This window comes from Heterocephalus glaber, unplaced genomic scaffold (genome assembly GCF_053883595.1).
Source record: "Heterocephalus glaber isolate CG9 unplaced genomic scaffold, H.glaber_assembly_v1.0 deba00001538, whole genome shotgun sequence".
Taxonomy (NCBI): Eukaryota; Metazoa; Chordata; class Mammalia; order Rodentia; family Bathyergidae; genus Heterocephalus; species Heterocephalus glaber.
Genome location: NW_028258333.1, coordinates 27,280,921 through 27,303,688, shown reverse-complemented (window position 1 = coordinate 27,303,688; position 22,768 = coordinate 27,280,921). Strand labels below are relative to the sequence as shown.

At 38.2% G+C, this 22,768-nt stretch overlaps 1 protein-coding gene across 1 annotated transcript in view; it reads left to right on the top strand.

Annotated features, from left to right (window-relative positions):
* The window catches only part of Mroh2b (maestro heat like repeat family member 2B), a 75,290-nt gene that overhangs the window by 7,338 nt on the left and 45,184 nt on the right, over positions 1–22,768 (top strand). The window contains 17 exon segments of the mRNA XM_004848578.2: positions 1,528–1,668; positions 1,929–2,021; positions 2,116–2,182; positions 3,536–3,649; positions 4,079–4,114; positions 4,117–4,148; positions 6,954–7,076; positions 8,484–8,597; positions 10,096–10,252; positions 10,403–10,443; positions 11,169–11,310; positions 11,847–11,890; positions 13,461–13,568; positions 15,926–16,042; positions 19,207–19,314; positions 19,855–20,007; positions 22,339–22,365. Of these exon segments, the coding sequence (XP_004848635.1) occupies positions 1,528–1,668; positions 1,929–2,021; positions 2,116–2,182; positions 3,536–3,649; positions 4,079–4,114; positions 4,117–4,148; positions 6,954–7,076; positions 8,484–8,597; positions 10,096–10,252; positions 10,403–10,443; positions 11,169–11,310; positions 11,847–11,890; positions 13,461–13,568; positions 15,926–16,042; positions 19,207–19,314; positions 19,855–20,007; positions 22,339–22,365 (1,617 nt within the window).

The window sequence follows — 22,768 nt, the reverse complement described above, 5'->3', positions numbered from 1 at the left end:
ATTATCAGTTAGGAAGCCATAGAGATTTTTCAGTTCATAAACAGTAGAGGAATCAATTAATGTAGTGTTAGTGCTCCTGATCAGAGTAGTCAAATATAGAAGAAAAGAATCAACAGCATTACCATTAATTGGATGTTTGTTATGCCAGAATTGGAGGCATCTGAGCGTATTGCTAGATTTCTGATTTGAGTGATGTTGAAACCATTCATCTAAGCAAGGAAAACAGAAAGAATACCAAATTTGATACAAAATGGGTTTAATATAGACATTTCGATTCAAATGCCTATGGTACATTCAAGTGGAGATATTAGTATGTTTGGGGATATTCAAGATTGGCGTTAAGAAAAGCAAAAACTGGCTACATAAGTTTGAGCATCATAATTGCATTAGTGACTACCAAATAAATTTTTTAAGATTGAGTTTTTCAAGGTGAGTATGTAGAATGCAAAGTGCTAAAAATAGAGTTCTATGGGAAAGCAAAAAACTTATGGAGAAATAAGAAAATAACTAAAAGAAAAGAACCAAGTAAGATGAGATCTTAGAAACTAAGAAAGTCGATTTTCAAGAAGCACATTAAGATCTCCAGAATCCATTGTTACTGGACTCAAGCAAAAATAAAAAATATCTTACAAAGTATCCATTACACAGAAACATATGATAGAAGAGCCACCCAGCTGACATGTGATCTTGAGTAGAATAAATGTTTGCTGTTACCAGCAGCTATCTTTTAGGATAATCTGTTCTACAATAAAATATAACCAATACAAAAAATAATCATGTACTATTAGCTAAAAAGTAGAGTATAGAATTATATATTAAAGAATGATGTCAATTTTTTTATAAAATAAAATGCTTAGAAAGAAGGTAGAAAAAAAAAGAGCAAGTCAAATAAATAAAAAATATGATACACTAAATGATGATTATCTATGGGTCCTTGCAGGTATTATGTTTTCTTCATCCTAATATTTGTGATATCTAACTGTTTATGATCAATAATTATTACATTTGTATGTTATATTGTAGAAGTTGTTCGTTTTTGGTGTTAGGTGGAAGCTACATTATAGGAGATTTAGGGGTAGGGGAGGTGAGAAAAGGGGGAGCATGTGTGTATCACTTCTTCAAAAAGCTTTACTCCAAGATAAAAGGAAGAAGCAGAATCAGGTGGGGACAACATTGAGGGGGAAGGGGGTTCCAAGGTGATGTAGGGCCAATAAATATTTTTAACTATGAGGGAATGTTTTAACTCACTAAGCTATTGAAAAAAGTGACTACTAGAGAGAGGTTACAGAAATAGGAGAGAAGAGCAAGTATTGAAATAAATAAATATATACATGTAAATATAAATGCAACTCTGCCTCAAGCAATGATCTTCACTCGAGCATTTTTAAAGACTTTTACAAAATCTCCTCTTGCCTGAAAGCAGTGAATAAAGTATTTGAGGGAGTCCCTAAAGCTCTTGATATTCTGTGAAATGTTTAAACAGCACAACAAAGTATTAGAAATGGTGTATGTTGGTTTCCTCTACAGACATTGGCCCTGGTGAAGGCCCACGGCCCCACAGTGAGCCTGCTGCTGCACTGGGAGGACTTCTGTGAATTTGCCCTGAGCCAGGTACCCTGGCTGCTCAACCAGTATGGTAACCAAGAGGCTGATTTCCACATCACTCAGGTAAGAGCCACACCCTAAATGATCTAATCAGAACATGGACCTGCAGCCCTTTGAAGATATGAATCTAGAGAAGGATTGAGAATATTCGTCCTGAGCTGTGGAGGCTCTGAACAGGACAGAGTGGGCCACAGTCTTTGAAGAAAATATAACTTCAGGAAGAGTATGGGTTTGTTCTCACAAATTTTAACTATTTGCCTACTACTCTGGTGATGCTGCTTCACCAGCAACCTCCACCTGACCCCTGAGCACTTCCATTTCAGAGTGTAAAGCAGATACTGACTGCAGCAGTCCTTTATGACATTGACCTTCCTAGGGCCTTGAAAAGATCCATCTTTATCAATTTACTCCACCAGGTAAGAAGATCATGCTATCAAATCTGATTGTGTGCTGTTTTTAACCTGCTTTCTGTTTTTAACATCTACCACCTCATTTTTTCTTCCTGTTCAGATCTCTAGAGTTCCAGGGCCTCCTTCAGAAAATGAAATTGAAGTTTCAAGCTGTTTCCTCATTCTAGGTAGGACCCAGCATCAGAAAGGTATTAATAAAAATGTTTCCCAAGTGATGAAGACATCAATGATAAAGGATATCCAAACTGGATGGTTACTTTCACACACACACACACACACACACACAATTTCCTCAGCTCACAGTATTCTGTGCTGACCGTCTCCCCCACAAGTTCCCAGGAAGAGTAACATAGGTAGGGTGACCAATCATGCCAGGGTGCCCAGGACTGGGTGTGGAGGTCCAGGGAGGTAGAATGCTCAGCTCTCAAACCAGAAACATGCTAGGAAAACCAGAACAACTTGCTAACCCTGTGGATAGGAAATTGTTTTCCCCACAGTATTTGAGATTATATGAAACTGTCAAATTCAAAGTCATCCTTTTGGGCCGGGAATTTAGCTCAGTGGTTCCACAGCTTGCCTTGCAAGTGCAAGGTCCCAAGTTCTATCCCCGGTACCAAAAAAAAAAAAAAAAAAAATAGAACAAAGTCACCCTTTTTTATTCTCCTTGATCATCCCTTTTTATTAAACTTTTTATTAAAGGCTTTTCAACCATGGGTTCTCTCTCCCTCTCTCCCTCCCTTTCTCCTTCCCTCCCTCTCTCCCTTTTGTGCTTTTCCTTGCATAGCAACCCTGTCCTTCACCTAGTTGGAATGCCTAACACGGGCTGTAAAGGAGGTATGAAGGTCTTGGGATCTAGATGCAAAACTATGCTCCCATAGGGTCACAGGGAATGAGGAAGAGCAGCCTTTCAGTACCTACTATACCTCCTCCCTACCCCAATACATCATTTCTGCCTCACTGCATACCTTTCCATTACCTTCCTTTTTCTCCTAATTATCCCGTTTCTACACTACTTTCCTCTGGTGTCCCTCTCACCTAATTAACTCAATCACTTTCTATCCAACAGTTTCCAGCCAGACATTTCTTCACTCTTCCCTTCTCTTCCCCCAGCAACCCTCCAGCTTCCCAGCTGTGAAGCAACACCCAACTTTTGCTTCATCTTCACACATTGTCCCTGCCATGCCTCTATCTCTTCTTTACTTATAAGGACACCAGTCATGTTGAACAAGAGCCCACACTGGTGACTTTCTACTGATTATTTGCAAAGACTCTAATTTCCAAATAAGTCCACATTCACAAGTAGGAACAGAAGTGAGGCTAGTACAGAAAGTTCTCTTAGTAAGCAAACTATTCAATTAATTTGGTGACACTGCGGAAGTATGGGCCTCATAAACTCGAGTTACCAATTGAAGAGTGACTTTGACAATCCTCGTGATGAAATTTCCTTCTTCCTATTCACATGTATTTTTACCTAAGATGAAAAGGAGTTCTTATGACTTCTGTATTTCTTAAACTTGCAGCCCATTTGAATCCTGCAGCACTGGTGGAATTTTTTGATGAACAAATAAGGAGTAACAATGAAGCCATTCGAATGAAAATATTGACTTTGTTAAGATCAGCAATCAATGCTGAGGGTGAGCAATGGAAACAAGCCAGAAGGGTTTTATTTAGTACCAAAAAATGACCTGAAACCTGTGCATGGGCTAATGTTACCCTACATCTTGTACAATCTCACATGCAAGTGAAAACATGATACACTTTTAAATAAGCAGATAAATATGAAGTAGTCTCACAAAATTAGAGCTGATAGATCAGCCATGATATATTGAATCCACAATAGAATCTAACATTTTGAACAAGATCAAAGAAATGTAACATCAAACAAATAAATGAACATTCTTGAAGAGTTGAGAAAGAAGATAGGGAAAAAATGGATAATGTAAGATCCTAAAGACAAAAATCTTTGCAATTATGTAACATAATTTTAGTGGTTTTTCATCAATCTTAAACCATATTGTACCCCTATGAGGTCCAACCTCAAAATTTCTCCCTTTGTCTTTCAGAGCCCAAGCTGAAGAATCACATCATTTCAATTGAAAGAACAAAGTCATCATGAATGACCTCAGTCCAAAAGTAAGAGAATTAATGGGAACTTTATTTGGCTAATGGTGGTTCTGGGAATGAATGAAATGACTCCGAATCTGCAAGGATCTACATGATATTGCTTTATAAAGAGCTCGATGATCAGTCCCAGCTTCAAGGAAGTTGATCCCAAAACAGATAAACTAATCAAGATAGAAGCTAAGGGCTTCTCGGTAGAAAGAAGACTTTTGCCCAGAACACCACTATTTCAATGTTCTTCAGATCATTTAAAAATTAAATGTTTGCAAAAAAAAATCTCCTTACTTCCAAACAAGAGATGGAAAGAGGGAGGAGGAAGGGGAGGGGAAGTGGATGGGGAAAAAGAATTGAAAGGAGAAAAAATGATGAAAATAGAGCTTTTGCAAACGGTAATGGGATCAAGAGTTGGAAGGACCAGAGAGGGAGGAGAAGGGGAAGGGATGAAAAAAACAAACAAACAAAAAGAATTAAGATGAATTATGTACACATACCAATTGCCATAATAATTACAATCAATATGTACTGTAAACATGTACTAATAAAAATTTAAAAATTAAATGTTAATTTTAAAATGTATATGTCTTTCTTCCCAAAATTAATAACCCCTGAATCTTCTTGTTACCATGGATTTCTTGTTTCTAACCAGAGAGCAAGTCCTGAACATAGAAGATGGCTCAAAATTTCCTGATTATTTGATTCGAGTATTTTTATGTTAGAAAATATAGAACTTAGCTAGGTGTAGTGGCGCACACCTGTAATTTAGCACTTTGAAGTCAGAGGTAGGAGGACTGCCACGTGTTTGAGGCCAGCCTGACCAACATAGCAATACCTTGTCTCAAAAAGCAAAAAAGAACAGGACAGGACAGGACAGGACAGGACAGGACAGGACAGGACAGGACAGGACAAGAAAGGAAAGGAAAGGAAAGAAAAGGAAAGGAAAGGAAAGGAGAGAACTTATGCTGCAAAAACTTTGTACATATAACTTTTATGAAATCCACATAAAATCTTTTGCAGATGCTTATAAAGAGGAGAACATTTCTCTAAAAGGCTTTTATCTCCAATGGCTATATTTAAGATAACAGGAACTTTGCAATAAATAACAATGGAATATATATTAAAACCTAGCCCACTAACTGACCAAGAAAGTGGAATAATGATGACCTGTGATCCCAGCACTCTGGGAAGCTGAGGTAGGAGAATCACAAGTTCGAGCCTACCCTGCACAATTTAGTGACTTAGCAAGTCCCTGACTCAAAATTTAAAAATAAAAAAGAAAGAAAGAAAGAAAAGAAGGGCTGGGAATGTAGCTTAGTGTGAAGGCCTTCGATTCAGTCCCCAGAACAACAAAAAAGAAGACGGAGGAAGAGGAGAATCAAAAAGAGAAGGGGGGAAGCTGTTGTTGTGTTGTTGTTGTTGTTGCTCAGAATAAAATAAAAAAGCACAGAGACTCTAAGGAAGAGGCTGGCCAGCTTACCAGACAAAGAAAGAGAAGTTATACAAGGTATGATTGAAAATAGGGTGAATAAATTTTTTGAATGATTAGAGTAAAAGACGCATAAGCCATTAATCTCCTTCAGAATACTCTCCCTTGCTTTATCCCATCATTCTTGCCACTTTCTGAAGCAGTTCTGAAAGTCCTCTTTTATGAGTGTCATTAGTTGCACTGTGGTGGCTGTCTCCATGTCCTAAATAGATTCAACATGTTTACTTTTTATGCTCATTTTGACTTTGAGGAAGAATCAAAAGTCACACAGTCCCAGATCTGGTGAATAAGGCGGCTGAGAACACATCATCATGTTTTTACAAAACTGTCATTATGGCAGTAGGCACCTGGCAGCAACATTAACTGTATTTTTTTTAATCACACCTCAAAAAGAAGCTAAAGAGGGCTTCCAGAACTGCTTCAGAAAGTGATAAGAACAATGGGATAAGAGTTTTCAAAGTGAGGGGGATATTTAGAGGAGGGTTAGTGGCAACCTGTCTTTACTGTAATTTTTTCATTTAAGCATTCACCATATATTTTGATCTCCCCTTTTACTTTTCTTCCTAACTTACGTAGACTATTCTGAGCCTTTATGCTTTGGCCACCACATAACCATGCTTCTATTCTTTATTTTTCACATTCTGATAAAAGACCCATTCACTAAAAGGTTGGGTCTTAGCTATCTGTCCTCCAGGGAAGCAATCTAACAAACAAATTTAAACAATAGCATTAAAGATATGATAATACAAGTATACAGCATGTCTCTCTAATTCCTAGTCAGTTATATTTCCTAATTTTTAGATTTTAGAAAGATATTACTGTGTTAGTAGCCCAGAATCAAAACCCATTGATATTTCTACCCCAAAAAATACATATTCCACCTTACACAGAAGAAGTAAAGACTACAAGCTGCTTTAAAATACTGCTAATTCAATTTGGATTTCACCACCAAATAAGTTGGCACCAAATTTAAAAAACAAAAATTCTAGTTTTTAGAGTTGTTTAGATTTAAAAATTGTGAATAAACAACTGTAGATCTATCATTCAATCTTTATTGAGTACTTTTTAATGTGAAGCAATGTTTTAGCCCAAAATTATTAATATATCATACTATATAGGAGAGAGGATATGTTTTTGGAGATAAGTAAAAGGATTTTGGTTAAAGAGAGCATTTCCAGGAATATGTAAGTCACTTCCTGCTCCGTCTATTTATTATAACTTTATTGAATTTGTATTCCCACCTTTGAACATTTGCTGAAGGTTATAAAATAGGAAAAGATAAATTTCTATTCTGCCAAACATAAAATGTTGCTCTTGTATTGCTCTTGCTTTAGGTAAGGACTTCCACCCTTCTCTTCATCCAAACCATGTGTGAGAAGTCCTACATTGAAGCTAGGGAAGGATGGCCCTTGATTGATTACATCTTCTCCCAGTTTGCAACATCTAGCAGGACACTGGTATGAAGAGACTACAAGTTTTGAGTGTGGTCCTGCAAAAAGTCCAGTTGACTCAACTGGACTTTTAAAAAATGACTGAACTCAGTAAGGTGTAGTAACAGATGCTTGTAATTTCAGCATTCTAGGAGGCTGAGGTAGGGAGATCACATGTCTGAGTTTAGCCTGGGCAATATCAACCTGGCAAGATCCTATCTCAAAAATTTTTTTAAAAAATTTAAAGGGCTGGGAATGTAGCTCAGTGTGAATACTCTGGGTTCAATTCCCAGTACTTCAAAAAAAAATTTTAAGGTAGGGCTGGGGGAGAGAGGAAGAGAGGAGAAAAGAAGGAGAAGGAGAAGGAGGAGGAGGAGGGGAAAGGGAAGGGGGAGGAGGAGGAGAAGAAAGAGAGAGAGGACTCAACTAAACAACGGATTTCAGACTTATATTTCAGTCTAATTAGTTTTACTGAAGATTTTTCTCAGCTTTCAGTTCTCTTAGTTCCATAGTTCCCTTTCACTAATATCCCTTCTATCCTACAGGAAACACATTGTAGTTTAAATCACCAATTTTTCTGAGGAGGTAAACTGACCTCCAAATTTAGGGAGGGAAAAAAAATTTATGGAGAGATAATTTAGACAGGGCCAAAGACAGTGGATTGCTTTACAGAAGAAAAGAGGCACCAAAACCTACTGCACTGGTGTCTGGTCCACTTGGGCTGCTAAAACAAAAAGACCGTAAACTGTACGGCCTATAAACATTCATTTATTCCTAATAATTCCTGAGGCTGGGAAGTCAGTGTCTGGTGAGGGTATGCTCCCCACAGACGGTGACTTCTTTCGTGTTCTCACACAGGCAGAGAGCTAGCTGTTTCTATGAAGTCTGTTTCACAAGGGCACCAACCCAAACAGAAGGGAAGGCCCTTCCCTTATGCCCCAGTCATCTCCCAGAGATTCCACTTCCTAATACCATTGCCTTAGAGGTTAGGATTTCAACCTAAGAATTTGGGGAGGACACAATCATCCAGACCATAGCAGCTGCTGTCAGCATCCTGTAAACGAAAGCCACTGCATAAGATCTCAGCCATCTTAGCAAGTTACCAGAACTAAAACTACAGTCCACTCCACTAAGAAGCAGTACTTTGAAAATTTTAGTCCTGAAGAAAATGGCAAGGGCCTGAAGGAAAGAAGGAACATCTGCAACTCAAAGATCCTCACTGCTTTGCTTTTCTATTTGTCTAGTGGAATACTTTCCAACCTATCTCTTCAAGGGACCCTTTCAAATAGGGATTTTATGTAGGAGACCAAGATCCCTAGAAACTGTGAGCCAATTTAGTTGAACAATGGCATCCTCCAATCTGAGAACAGATCCAAGTAAGGTCAGAGAGACCAACATTAGGGATTATTATCCCTTGTTTCATCTTTCTTAAAGGAGAAACCAGTGAAAACTAACTCCCCAGAAGATGAAACGGGAGAGAAATCTGTTCAAGAAACAAGCCTCCAAGTCTTAAAAACCCTGGACCCACTGGTGATTGGAATGCCTCAGGTAAGGATTCTTTTGTTGCCACTCATACTTTGGTCACCTACATAAAGCTCTGCCCACTCAGGAGTAAAGATGTAAGTTGGTTCTGCCCATGTCATCACCTCTTTGTGCTCTGATTTGAGGAAGTGTGTCATGATGCCCGGGATCCAGCACATAGTAGTTTCTCAGAAACAGATGTTAAATTAATTAATTTAATGATTAAGACAATTAACACACACTACTTATATCTGGATAGTATGTAACAGTTATAAACACCTTAATATATTCTTCTTCTTCTTCCCCTAACCTATCTAAAAATATCATTGCATAGTAAATGGTGGCTATAATGCAATTAGTGCCAAACTTTCCCTACACATTAAAAATACCCATGCTGAGAACTCACTGGATCCCTAATTAATCTGAACCTCAAGAGGAAGAGCTATGAAATCCATATTTATTTTTCTTAAAATAACTTGAGAAATGATTTTAGTGGCCAGAAGTACATGGCACATTCAGGAGACAATCAAGAACCACCCAATATAATTGGATCAGATGTTCCATCTAGTATAGTATGTAGTTCTTGAATTATCTGGAATATTTATTTCAAAGGCAGATTTCCAGGCCACATACCTGACCTATTGAATCTGCATATCCAAACATGAGGCCCACAAGTCTACCACCAAGTCCCATATTTCTGATCCATACTGAAGATTGAAACCTTCTGAGTCAGAAGTAAAATTAGAGGCAAACTTGAAAGGATCTGGAATGCTTAAATTTGTGGTTGATGAGCCAATAAAAATTTTATGTGAGACCTAAACATTGAAAATGATAGCTGTAGGTGTTTATGTAGTGACATACAGCTAGACTAAGAGATGTGTATCAGATCAGATGCCAGACACTGCAGCAGCATCATGTTAGGAATGAAACATGAAAGGGCAGGAAAGGTTTTACCATAAAAGGGACTCTGTTTGGTGATTAAATACAGATGATAGAGAAAAGAGGAAAAATCCAAGTTGACACCAAGGCTTGAACACCAAGATTTCCCACAAGGGAACATTCTTACTAAACAAACTACAGATATTCTACACCTCAAGAAGCTGAAATATACAGAATCCCAGCAGTTCACCTACCATGCTCTCCCAGTCACTTTCTGTGGGGCAGTCCCACTTCAGCCTTGGAGTTTCAGGTAATCTGTGGAGCATTTTCAGTTATCACATTGACAAAAGGAATACTAGAACTTGGGGATGGTAAATTTCCAACAGTGTCTGGAACTATTTCTCAAATGGAAAAATTGTCTTGCCTCAAATTCCAGGAACAAACCCCAGGGAGAAACAGTGACCAACAGTTACATGAAAATGAATGTGCTGTGCAGAGATTATATTTAATTATTTCATTTTGACTCAAAGAGTAAAATTATAACAATGAGAAAAAATGTTTCTGAATTAGAAACATATAGAGAAGATTAGGGAGAAGTCATGGAAAAAAGAAAGCAATCCTTGCATCTTGACCATGTTTCCCACAGGTGCTAAGGCCAAGAATACTTACTTTTGTGGTACCCAAAGAATAAACAGGAACTCTGGACTACCTATTTAATATTATCAGAATTCTGATTATGGCAGAGGAGAGGAAGAAGCATAGTGTCACGGAGTCCACAGCCCTTGTCCGCTCTCCAGGAGCTGGTTTGTACATTCACAAACAAAGCAACACTTTTCTATTACAGTTACAAAAGACTCATTTCCAGAAAGTCTACCATGCTTTGATTTTACACTAACCCAATCAGAATTTTTCTAGCCCCCACAGTGATGTTAAAAATTGTTTTCTCTTTTTAGTGAAACTACCTTCACCACAGCAGCTACTGGCCAGACTTCTGGTGAGTTACAAAGAACCAGTATAGGATAAATTTTAATTGAAATGGATAGTTTGGTTCAAAATAAAATGCTAATAAAATTGCAAATACTCCAAGCCAAAAGAAAGACTAAAATATCATAACAATTTTTCTACTCTACAACTGACACTCTTGAATATACTGGCAACACTATCTTATTCTGAAATACTTGCTAGGGGTCAGAGATTTAGCTCAGTGGTTCTGCCACCTGCCTCGCAAGAGCAAGGTCCTGAGTTTGATCCCCAATACCAAAAAAAAAAAAAGATACTGAAATACTTGCTGAATATTATGATTTTATAGTAAGTATAGAATCTCATCCTTAAGTACCATTAAACAAATTGCACATTGATTGTATGCATTTCCTTTCTTCTTTCTTTCTTTCTTTCTTTCTTTCTTTCTTTCATTTATTTGTTTTCTTTTGGCCACACTATCATTTCTTCAAACTCCCTTCCTCCACATATATTTATTCATAGATATATCTAAGGGTTGGGTTTTTTTCACTTATTTTTTGTGGGTTGTTTCCATGTATTACCTCAAAGGTAAATTTTGAGGGGGAAAAATGAGGATGACTGTCTAAATACTAACTTTGTTGTGATAATTTATTAAAGGGTTATCCAATTTAGGAATCTAGAACAATGACAAAAGAAAAGGGAGGTGGGCCTTCTAAATACCTCTAAAATTGTTAATCATTTTTCTCTTCCATCCTTCAGGTAATATCTATGCTTGCCAGTTTAGGAAAATTATGTGGGGCTGGTGCCACAGGACTTTTGAAGATAGTGCCTGAGATGATTCACCCTAAATTGATAGACCTGTGGGAAACACACAAGCCTGAGCTCCTGCACTCTATGGAAGGTACAAGGGTGTGGTGTCAGGTTTTTATCCAAGGAGGCAAGAAAATAAGGATTTCTCTGTACAACCCCATTATTATTCATGTTAGACAATTCAAACTGTAAACTTGGTATACAAGGCTGAAAGCTCTATTTTTTTGGTTAATTCCTTATATTCTATGTCTCTCCTGATACTGACGGTGGGGAATATGCTTTGCAAGAATTCTTCCTTTTGCTCTGATCTTTGTCTGGTATATAAAAAAAACTTTTTCAGCATTGTTCTAAAAGGCCATTACTCATTTATATTAAAGCACTAAAATATGATCTTTTCATTCCTTATTTCTGAAATTAATAACAAAAAACCTACATTTTTTCCACAGATTTAAATTGTGTCTCCACCTGACAAGCACTTTAAAATTGCCAACATAGTGAATTTCATCTCAAATGCCCACTCTGAGCAAGTAGAAAGCTTGAAATGGAACTCCACCATCCACTGGGGACCTATAAGGGAGAATTTGTGTCTTGGTTATTTGTAGTCATTATATCAATTTTTATTTCTAGGAAAGAATGGTAGTATGGTGCTGTGGGAAACCATGCTGCTTCAGGTAAAGGTGTCTTCTAGACTAATCATTGATGATGGATAGAGAAATAAGCCAAAGCTGCCTCTCTTGACAACTAGATTAACAACACAAGAAGTAAATTCCAAAGGGCAGTGAACAGTACTCTTTTACTTAAAAAAAAAACTAGGATGTTGGAAGTGATTTTTCTTAAGGATGACGTTCTTTAAATCACCATAACGTGAACTATAATCCTGTTTCTCTCTCATACACAATCCTTTTGTACCTGTACAACTCAACAGGATCAAGAGGCAGTGCCAAATCCCAGAAATGGTAAATTGCAGGCAGGAGGCAATAAAAGATCTCAACTTCAGAAAAGTACGTGTTAAGAAGTTCATGCATAGGGAGCTTTTAATAGAGCAGGTTTTCAGTTCATAAGCCACCTACATAGAAATTTATTGTGGCTTCTCAAAAATGTTAATTTCCAGTGACTTTCCCACAGCATTCCCTCCTCCTCCATTCACCACCACTTTCAGAAACAGAATTTCCTAGAACTGTCATGTTTTTAGGGGCTGCTATGGGTGATTATTTTCCAGCATAAAAGCCAAAAGTGACTGTTCTACCAAGCTGGTCCTTGATTCTAAGATCCACCTCTCCTCTTACTTCTCTAATATTTCCTTCCTTCTTTCAAAATTCCCCCACCATTTTAAAATTGTCCACTTGGAGAGAAGTTTCTTTTGTTTTTCTCTAGCAGAAAACCTTCAAAACATTTTATTTTCCCTCTTCTAGTCTTTATAGTTGTAGTCTTCTTTTTTTCCAAAACTGTTTGGATGTGCCCTATTCCCTTTAGCTTCCAAGATTGTTTAATTTCTTTTCTTTAATAGACCCATTTTATGAGCTACTATTTTAAAAATGCATACAAAGGTTTTCACCAGCCTTGACATTAAGGGTCTTTTTCTAGACTTAAGAGAAGAAATCATAGGAGAAATACTGCTTTTAGAAACTGCCATGGGCTTTGTTCTCCAAAAATAGAAAAATACCTTTCTCTGTATTGTTTAATGAAGAAGGACAAACATTAAGAGACTGATTGTGACCTTGACTTAGAACAACTGGTGAAACTAGAAATATTTACTTACTAATGTGCAGAAATGGCCCGGTACATCTAACTGGTTCTTCAAGACATTTAGTTCTTTATTTTAAAGCTATCCCATAGATGTATTTTTAAGTATATAGCAAGCCAAACTAACATTGACAAATGAAATTTTCCCAAATCTATCAAATTTAAAAAGTGCTACCTTCAATTTAAGTTTCAGTTTGGAGTAGTTTCTATTTTAACTCTTTCAGCACTTTTTATTTAAGAAGGGAAAAGGAAAGCATTTGCATAGAGTTATTTCTACATTCTCTGCATTTTATTGTTAATGGAAGTTCTGAATGTATCAGAAAATGGTTCTTAAAATAAACTAATAGGGAAAGTTCCAGAGTGACCAGTTATGTTATGCGGAAAGGAATAATCCCATTAATATATATTTATGCTTTTACAAGATAAAATAGTTAAAATAGGTATGAGAAAGCACATTAAACAGCCCCACTCACATGTGGCTTTCACTTCCTACAACAGTTGCTCAAAGAATCCTTATGGAAGATCAGAGATGTGGCCTGGACCTTTCAACTGAGTCGAGATTTCAACCAGCAGATGAACAGTTACAGCAACACCTCCGTTGAGAAGGTTGGTTTTCAGCTAAGGGACCGTAGCATCTACACTATCTTATGCTACAAAGCTCCATCTTGTCTGCACTGAAAACAAAAGAATGAGAGATAGAAAGAAGAGGATACTCCTTTTAAGAATACTTAGTGAATGTTGAATTTTACCATCTTCCCTTATCCTCACATTTGTCCAAAGCATGCTCATATGACCACATCTTTCTGCAAGCAAGGCTGGGACAAGATAAATGTGTGCCTGACTAAAATTTGCAAGCTCTTTTCTAGAGAAAGAAGGAGAATGGATGCAAGAAGGCAAAGGGCAGTCTCTGCCACAGCTCTGGTTTAATGTCAGCTTGTTTTGATTTGCATTATGCCAGTCTTGCGGGGCTGGCTACCAGAAATAATATGCTACAATTAACAAAAGCTTAGAGGAAAGAGAGTGCTCACAATCAGTCTTCCATTCCTCTATCTCCAAATGACCACTCCATAACCCTCCACATTGTAGGCTTTCATCTTAAAAGGGGTTTGAATCCAGTGTGTGCTGCTAATGTAGGAAACTATTTAATCTCCCTGATTTCTCAAATTTCTCACCTTTAAAATAGAAATAGTCACACCATCAAGGTTGTAGTGTAATGAGGGTTCAGTAGATAAAGAGTAGAAACTCCCTAGTGAAGTGGTTGGCACAACATATGTGGTCAATATAAAAGTAGCTTTGATTGTGGTCATTATGATGTTAGTAACTTTCATAAATTCATTTTCCTGGAAAAATATTTCTTACATTTCATCAGTTCCAATGCTAAGTGCTTTTTCTAAGAAATTATTCATTGTTAACCCTCAGTTCTCCTGTCACTGATTGGTTCTCAGATTTAGTACAGAGTACTGATTCTCCAGACTGATCTACCAAGCCTGAAGACACACATCAAGAAGATTTCATGGGACTGGGGATTTAGCTCAGTGATTCCTCTGCCTGCCTCACAAGCACAAGGACCTTGATCCCCAGTACAAAAAAAAAAAAAAAAAAAAAAAAAGATTTCATGTACACTGCCTCATCTTCTTAACACACAAACTTTTTTTTTTTTTTTTTGGTACCGGGGATCGAACTCAGGACCTTGCGTTTGCAAGGCAGGAAGTGGAACCACTGAACTAAATCCCCAGCCCCAAACTTTCTTTTTGATAGAAGGAACTGCAATATCCCACAGTAAGGAGAAATGAATAAAAGCAGGATAGAAAGGTTTTTATTCTTGCATCCAGCTACATTTTCTGCTGGTACTGGGTTCCTAATTTCTTGGATTCTGCACCTAGTCCCAGTGCAAGAAATATGCGTTGAATGAGAATCAGCAGAGAAGCAACAGGTCAGCAGGACTGGGAGGCACTGAAGCTAACTTTTTCCATGTGGGTCAGATTTCCCTCTTCCTGACATCAATGTTTTTCTGTAGCACAAGACTTTTCCAGATTTCTTTCCAGTCCTTCTTCCAGGATGACATTAAATATAACCTAGCAGCCATGCCCCTAACATATACTTTTGTGTTAAACACAATTTTGTTTGTTACAATTGCATTATGGGTTGGGGGGGGCTTTCTCCTGAATAACCACGAGTGGGTGCTACCTACACAGATTATTACTCTGATTCTGGTTGTGCTCATTCTGCTAGCTGAAATTACAGGAAGAGCTCCACCTGTCCATCACTTTACATGCCATCTCCTCCCAAATCACACTGGTCTGCATAATTTCTCTGGAGAGAATTAATTTTGCTTTCTCTTTTTCTAATAATCTTTCTTTCAGTTCCAATGACTCCCCTCTAATCAATGATGCCAACATAATAGCTACAACCCTACAACCTTGCAGAATCCTTAAAGTGAATGAGCAATTGGCCAGTTTTCTCTTCTACATGTGACAGAGATGGAAATCCTAGAGAGATGCTCAGCTGATATTATAAAGCTATAAAAGATTTGAACATTAGACAACTAAAGCCATCTTGGAAATAATCTTCTTTTTCATACAGCATGTTGATTTGTTAAGCACTTGTTGGCTACCAGGAACTGTACACTGTAATAATGAATAAGATCCTCAACTCCTGAGAACCCAAATTCCAAGCATAGAGACAAATAAGAAAATGAAAAATTATGGCAAGGAATGAAAGATATTATAATGGTAGGGGACAAAGTGTGGAGGAACACAGAAGAAAAACTCTGATAGGAGACATAGCCTGGGAGAAAGAAGCACATTGAAAAAGAAATAAATATGTGATGTACATGGCTACTAAGGAGTTATTAAGTTATCCAAGTTTACTTCCTTCAGATGACTATTTTAACGCCTTCCCCTTTCCATCAGAGTCTTGCTTCTCACCCTTTAAAATTCTGTTATTCATCATTTGTTTTCCAGAAATTTCTTTGGAAGGCCTTGGGAACCACTTTAGCATCCTGCCACGATAAAGACTTTGTAAGCTCACAGATTAAGGAGTTTCTGATTGCTCCCAGCCAACTAGGGGACCAAAGACAGGTGGGACCCCTTGCTCTCAATTTCCTGTTATGGTGATGACTATTAATCCTATCCATAAAACCTGTGACAACCCTTACCTAACCAGAATTACCCATGAATACATTCAGAGTGCTCCACCAAAAAATTGGGAAAAATAAGGTTCCCCTATTTTAATAGCAGTATTTCATTTGAGCCAAGGTTTGAAAATATTGGAAAACAAATTTCAAACATTCTTATTTAATAAGATCATCCTTGATATATTTTCATGTTAGCTTCATAACTTAGAACATAATCATGACCATCAAACTCACTGAGCTTACAAGCTGGCAAAAGCCCTAAGGACCATAGTTTTTAAACTTGCAGAGAATATGAGTACAACCTTAAGTGCTTTTGTGGAGTATTTGTACTCACTCCTTATCAAGTATGGGCTATAGACCATACATAACTATGCAGAAAAGAGGGCTGTATTAAAAATAAACAAACCAAAAAATTATCCCCTGAGTTAATAGAGACCACTAGTATTTTTTTACATGTTGTACCATGTTTTATTATATCTCTCCTCAGAAATTCAAGGATGTGCAGGGATTCTTTCTCCCACATTCAGTAGGAGAAATGACTAGACTTCAATTTTGAAACTATTTCTGTGTTACTATTGTTTCTTTTTGTTCTCCTCAGATATTGCTCTTAGTATTCTGTCTTATACTTTTTCCCCCCATCTTAGTTGCCCTTGTAGTTCTGCTATAGACTAGGAAACAAAGTGAATTTGTTTTAGATACAAGTGTCTAGGGAGGGTCTCATTTAGCTTGAGGGTTTCACAGAGACAAATTGTGACATCCATCTGAGCTTCTCAGATACTTTACTTAGGTAACTTCACTTATGTAACTTCATAGTCTTGAGTGTCCCACAAGCTTGAGTCACTTAGGAAATTGACCTCAGGTGAGTAAAGTGACTTTGTCATTCTTACTGAGACTAACTGACTTTCAAGCTCCTATGGATGACTCTGTCCATTACATAAGGCCAGAGTTCCAATTCCAGCATCAGAAGAGCTAAATTTGAGTCTTGGCTCCACAACACACTCCCTATATCATTCAGGTCCACCAAGGTAAAATCAGGGGAAAATCAGAACCCACCTGATTAGTTGTGTTCATGTACAGGGCATAGTGAGCAGTTCCAGATGAGGGGAAAACTTCAGTTTGAAATTGCAACTTTGAGGCTTTCTTCTGGGGAGAAAGGATCGATGAAGCAGAAGTAGTGGGACATCCGTGTCAGTTTGAGGGTCTAGCTGATGTTGAAACCAGAAACTGGTGCTAGTTTTCTGGGGCATCACATGTTTTCTGACAGCACCCAGCATACCAAGTGCTAGGTAAACTGGAGAATCCATGTATCCAGGCCATGAGTTTTGCCAGAATTAAATGACAGTAGGACAACAGGACCCATGTATCATAGAGCAGAAAACATGGGGAAAAAGAGAACTTAGGAAGATGAGTTGGAAGAGAAATAAATACAGAGAATTATGGAGTGACAGTACAAATAGAATAAAAGAATCAGAGCATTTATATCCAGGCATAACCAAGTGGTACAGGTATTTGAGCCAAAGGGATTCAAAGGGTTGTTCCAAACATCTTCTGGTGATGGGGGTGTGCTAGCAACTTACCATCACTGAAACAAAATACTCAACACCTTCAATTTATTTAAAGGAGGAGAAGTTTATTTTAGTTCACAGTTTTAGAGGGTTCTGTCCATGATTTGTTGGCTCTAAGGCAAAAATGGCATGGGTGGAAGGGTGACGGAGGAAAGGTGTTCAACCCTTGGTAGATAGGAATGGGAGGAATAGGAATAGGTAGATAGGAATCATTCATACAATTTCCAGGTCACACTCCCCATGACCTACCTCCTCCATCTAAACCGCTCCCTCCTAGCAGCAAATTTCAGCTATGAATTCACCAATGGATTAATCCACTGATGAGTGCAGTTCCTCCATGATCCCACCTCTGAACAAATGAGACTTTGAGGGGACTTTATTTATCTAAATCATAACAAGGATTATAACATACCTGAGAACTAAGAACAGTGCTGGTTGAGACATTGGTGATTCTCATTTACGAATTCTCATGGTAGGATTATGAAACCAAATAAAACATAACAGCATTCATGAACAGACTGCAATCAAATGAGGCATAACAAAAATCAGAACAAAAGCACTGCGGTGAAATTAGCCTTGGACAAAAGAGGTGGGGAGGGGAAAGTGTAGGCACACAGTAATTTAACCTCAAAGCACAAAGCAAGAGCTCCCAGCTCTCGAACTTCTCAACCACTTAAGATGCAATAACATTTCAGCAGCATTATGATCCTTTAAAATATCAGTCTGTATAGCTAGTAATAACTATCCTTTGAAATAGCTAGGAAGAATGAATTTTTAAATGTTCTCTTCAAAAGTAACTAACAGTATTTGAGACAATGAATGGGATAATCAGCCTGATTTGATCATTCCATAATGCACACATGTATTGAAATATCACATTATACCCATAAATCTGTGTGCACTTGTTACCTGTTAAGAATAAAATAAAACTTCTTTAAAAAGAATAAATAAATAAAATAAAAACATCAGTCAGCTCAAACCTCCACTGGCTTCCCATCTAAGATTACAAACCCAAAAGCTCTACTAACACTCATCTCCAGCTCTTATCTAACCTCATCTTGCACTGATATCCTCTATGATTATCTTCTTGGCCCTCTTCAGTGGACCACAGGACCATTGCACTTACTTTCCATTTGGAACTCTTTTTCACAGCCTTTCACTTATTTCAGGGCTCTGCTTAATGTTACCATGCTCACGAGTGTCTCTGATCATCCAATTTACATTTCAATCTGCTCCCAACACTCACCAGCCATTCTCTCCCCCACCCCACTTTTCTTATCTCTGTAGCACCTATCACTATGTGGCATACTATGTATTGACATGCTTACTGAATTTATGTCTTTGCTTCTTTCACTTCCCCAGTGCTTCCCTGTCAGTTCTCCTGGATGTCCACTCCACAGGGGCAGGGAGTTTAATGTGCTCTGTTCACCACTGCATTCCCAACACCTGGAAGAGTACCTGGCACATGACAAGCACTCAATAAATATATGTTGAGTGAAAAAAAATGGTTAAATTCAAAATCTCATTCCTTTTCTGATTGCAGGGAGTAGCATCTATTTTAGGATGCTGTGTGGAGGACCACTTTGACACTGTTCTAAAAGTTCTTAAAACATTCCAAGATGAAGAAAAGATTTTTATGAATCGATGTAAGGTAAAAAGAATCATCTTCTCTGAAGTTCTCTGTCAGTACACGGACAAACAATACCATTTCTTCAATGAATACCCTTTCTCCATATTATTCCCTCTCCTGTCCACAGGTCCTTATTCCATGTCAAAATGGTTCAAGCCTAGGCTCTGTAGGATAGTCAGCTATATAACAAGTGTCTTGAAGGACACTCACCTGGAAGGTCCTAAAGAACACCATGTGTGCCTGCGTATTTCCGACTACCACCTGCTCTGGCCACCACCTGCACAGCTTCCCTTGTATATACTCTGCTTCTCCTAGGGAAGGGATCCAACTAGAAAATTTAAAGCCTCCCATAATTACCTCTGTTAAGGCCTCTGATGACTTGATGATGATCCTGGCTGTTTATGTTTGTATAATTAAGGGTATGTAAACTTCACATTCATTTCAATCATCCAGTCCAGTTTCTTAAATCCTATAGTGAGCCACAGGATTAGGAAAAAATACCTAAGAGAAAAAAGGAAGTCTTGGGTCACATTATTTTTTTCTCCCTCTGTTGGTCTTTAGAGCCTGTTTTCTGGGAAAAAGAACCTGACCAAGACTGATGTCATAGTTATCTATGGCGCTGTGGCCCTCCATGCTCCCAAGCGGGAACTCCTCACCAGGCTTCACCAAGACATCATGGCTCAAGTCCTGTATCTTTATGGCCAGTGCTCTCAGGTAACGCTCACAGGGCTGGCTCAGTTTACAAGCTGGGGTTCCCAAACCTTGGATGGACCCAGTCTTCAGCATCTTCAGGCTCAATGGTTATAAGGAAAAAAAGAGAGAGAGAGGGTAGGGGGAGAAGAGAGAAAAAGAAGAGAAGAGAAAAGAGAGAGAAAAAAGATTAAGAAGATATGTAGGACCTAAAGTGTTTGGGAAATGAGAATGCATGCAAACAGACATATTTACTATGAAGAAGAAAGTTCAAGGAATTTGTTTCCTTCCTAAGGCCTTGGACAGTCCATATCCTAACTGTCTTGTGATGCCATCCCAGATCAGCTGTATCCATGGTGATCTCAGCCTTGTCTGAACATGAAAAAATTTCTCCTGTCCTACTTTAAGGCACCTGGCTTAGCACTTCCCTTTAACAGTTTCAGAAGTGCTACTCAGTAGTAGTTGTTTAACCTTCTATATGATAATATCAATAAACCACTTAGGACAGTGTGTCACAAATAATCAAGTGGCATCATATCTATTTCAAGTGAATAAAACATGTCATTCATCACACTATTCAGTCTACCTCACCTTCTAATAGTTTCCCCTTCCACTTGCATCTCAGCCACCCTGAACCTCCTTGGTACCTGTCAAACAAGAACACTCCAGCTTCAAGGCCACAGAACTGAACTGGCATTCATCTGGCCATTTGTGTCCTCCAAAGCACTTTGTTTCTTTAATAGACTGCTTTATACATATGATAGATTCAAAACAACTTTGCTTACAAGCATCATGTTGGCCACCAAGGACTCAGTGAGGGAGGAAGTTTAAAATATATCTTCCCAGAGTGATTTTCCAGAAAGGCTGAGTAGGTAGGTCCTGGGAGGCATCTAGAAATCTGTATGCTTAATAAGTTTATGAGCGATTCTTCTCTACAGGCAGGTGTGGTGAACTTTCATTGATTATATACACATCTACTTCTCCCCTTAGATTTTCTTCACTGTGATGTTAGCATCTGTACCTGAAGCTCTTTTATCTCCTCTTCTGTGTCTCTACAAGCCACTTGTTTCATCCATGTGTGCTCTTGACATTTATTCCCATATGAATTCAATAAGAACAGACTCACAGGGAGCTCATAAAACCTTAGATATCAGCACACAGAAGCGAAAGGCTTGGGGCAGTGATTCTCATATTTTAGTTGCATGAAAATTGCCTGAACAGCCTGTTAAAAATAGAGATGCCCAATAAGTCAGTCTTTTCAGACTGAATCACTGAAGCCATACTTTCAACATGTTCCTCAGGAGCTGATTCTAATGCTCCCAAATCGAATAAGCAATAATGAGAATCAAAAAAATAATAAAAGATGTTTTATGGTAGTCAATCCTTGAGGAAACTTACTATAGAAATAAAAAAAGAAGGGAGATAAAGATAATTGTATACTTTTAGCCAGGGAGGGTTGTGATAACTGTAATTCGAGCACTCAGGATGCTGAGGCAGGAGAATCACTATGAGTTCTAGGCCAGCCTAAGCTACATAGTGAGATTCTGTCTAAAGAGATGTTTAAGGTGAAAGATTTATACAATCTGAAGAGAAACCAGAATATTAAAGGCACATTTTTAAAGACATGAGTTAATTTTAAAATAAAAATAAATACAGAATACCAAAAATATGGCACTTTGCCTTGAGACACCTGAAGCCAGGTGACACAGTGGAAGGAAAGGGGTTTTCTGAAGTCAAACAGAAAGCTACAGTACCGGATGTGGTGGGAGTGGCTCGCAGTACAGAGTAACCTGAGGTGGCAGGTGGATGTCTGTGGGGTGTGTGCCATTCAGTTTTGTGTATTCTTATCAGTTCAGTTCAACTGCACACCTTTCACCAGTGAAACTGAATATAAGCAGATACAAATTGGTGCAAGCTGAAAGTATTCCTAATGTATCATTCTCATTGGAACAAGTTTGCATTTTCAACATTATAGCATTATAGCAGATCTCACTGCACTCACAGTTCCAGAGTCACCTGCCCTGTGACTTCACTTTGTAACTTTTCATTGCTCTCACCTCTGAGAGCCTTTACCCTTTTTCCTAACCAAAGACCATTACCAGCCCTTTCAATTGATTGGGAAGCCTGGAAACCCAAAGGATTGTCATCTTGATCCTGGCTTCTGTAGCTCACTCTTGACTCACCTGCTGGTGTGCAAGCTATCACTTTTAAAACAGAGGAAGAAGTAGGCAGCTGCACACCCACCTCGGCCAGATTCCACTACTGCTCTCTTTCAGAGATGATGGGTCGGGCCTTGGGCTGGGGATCTTGTGGGCTGCTCCTCACTGAGTATCTGCTTTTGCTTTTAATTTTCAGGTTCTGGGCATGTCTGTGATGAATAAGGTATGAGATGGTCGATAGATAGATAGATAGATAGATAGATAGATAGATAGATAGATAGACAACAAATCATGCTCATTTAAAATATGTCAACCATAGATGTCCTCCTGATTTGATTCCAGTGAAAGGGTCACAATACTGTATGTAACTAATTAATCTGATTCTGAAGTCAGGACTCGTGAGCCTGATGAATGTCAGAACAAGGAACCCTGTTGTGGTTCCAGGTGGTTTAGAACATGGGCTGTAACTAGAGCAGTGTTTTTCAACTTGTTGGGTAAGCCCCACCAGTGAAGGGTAATATCAAGTTAATAGGCCACAAAGACTAAAAAAATTTTAATGAAAAGAAATAAAAAGGAGAATAGAATGTTTTGTGCTATTATCTGTTTCTTCTTTTTAAAGGAGAATC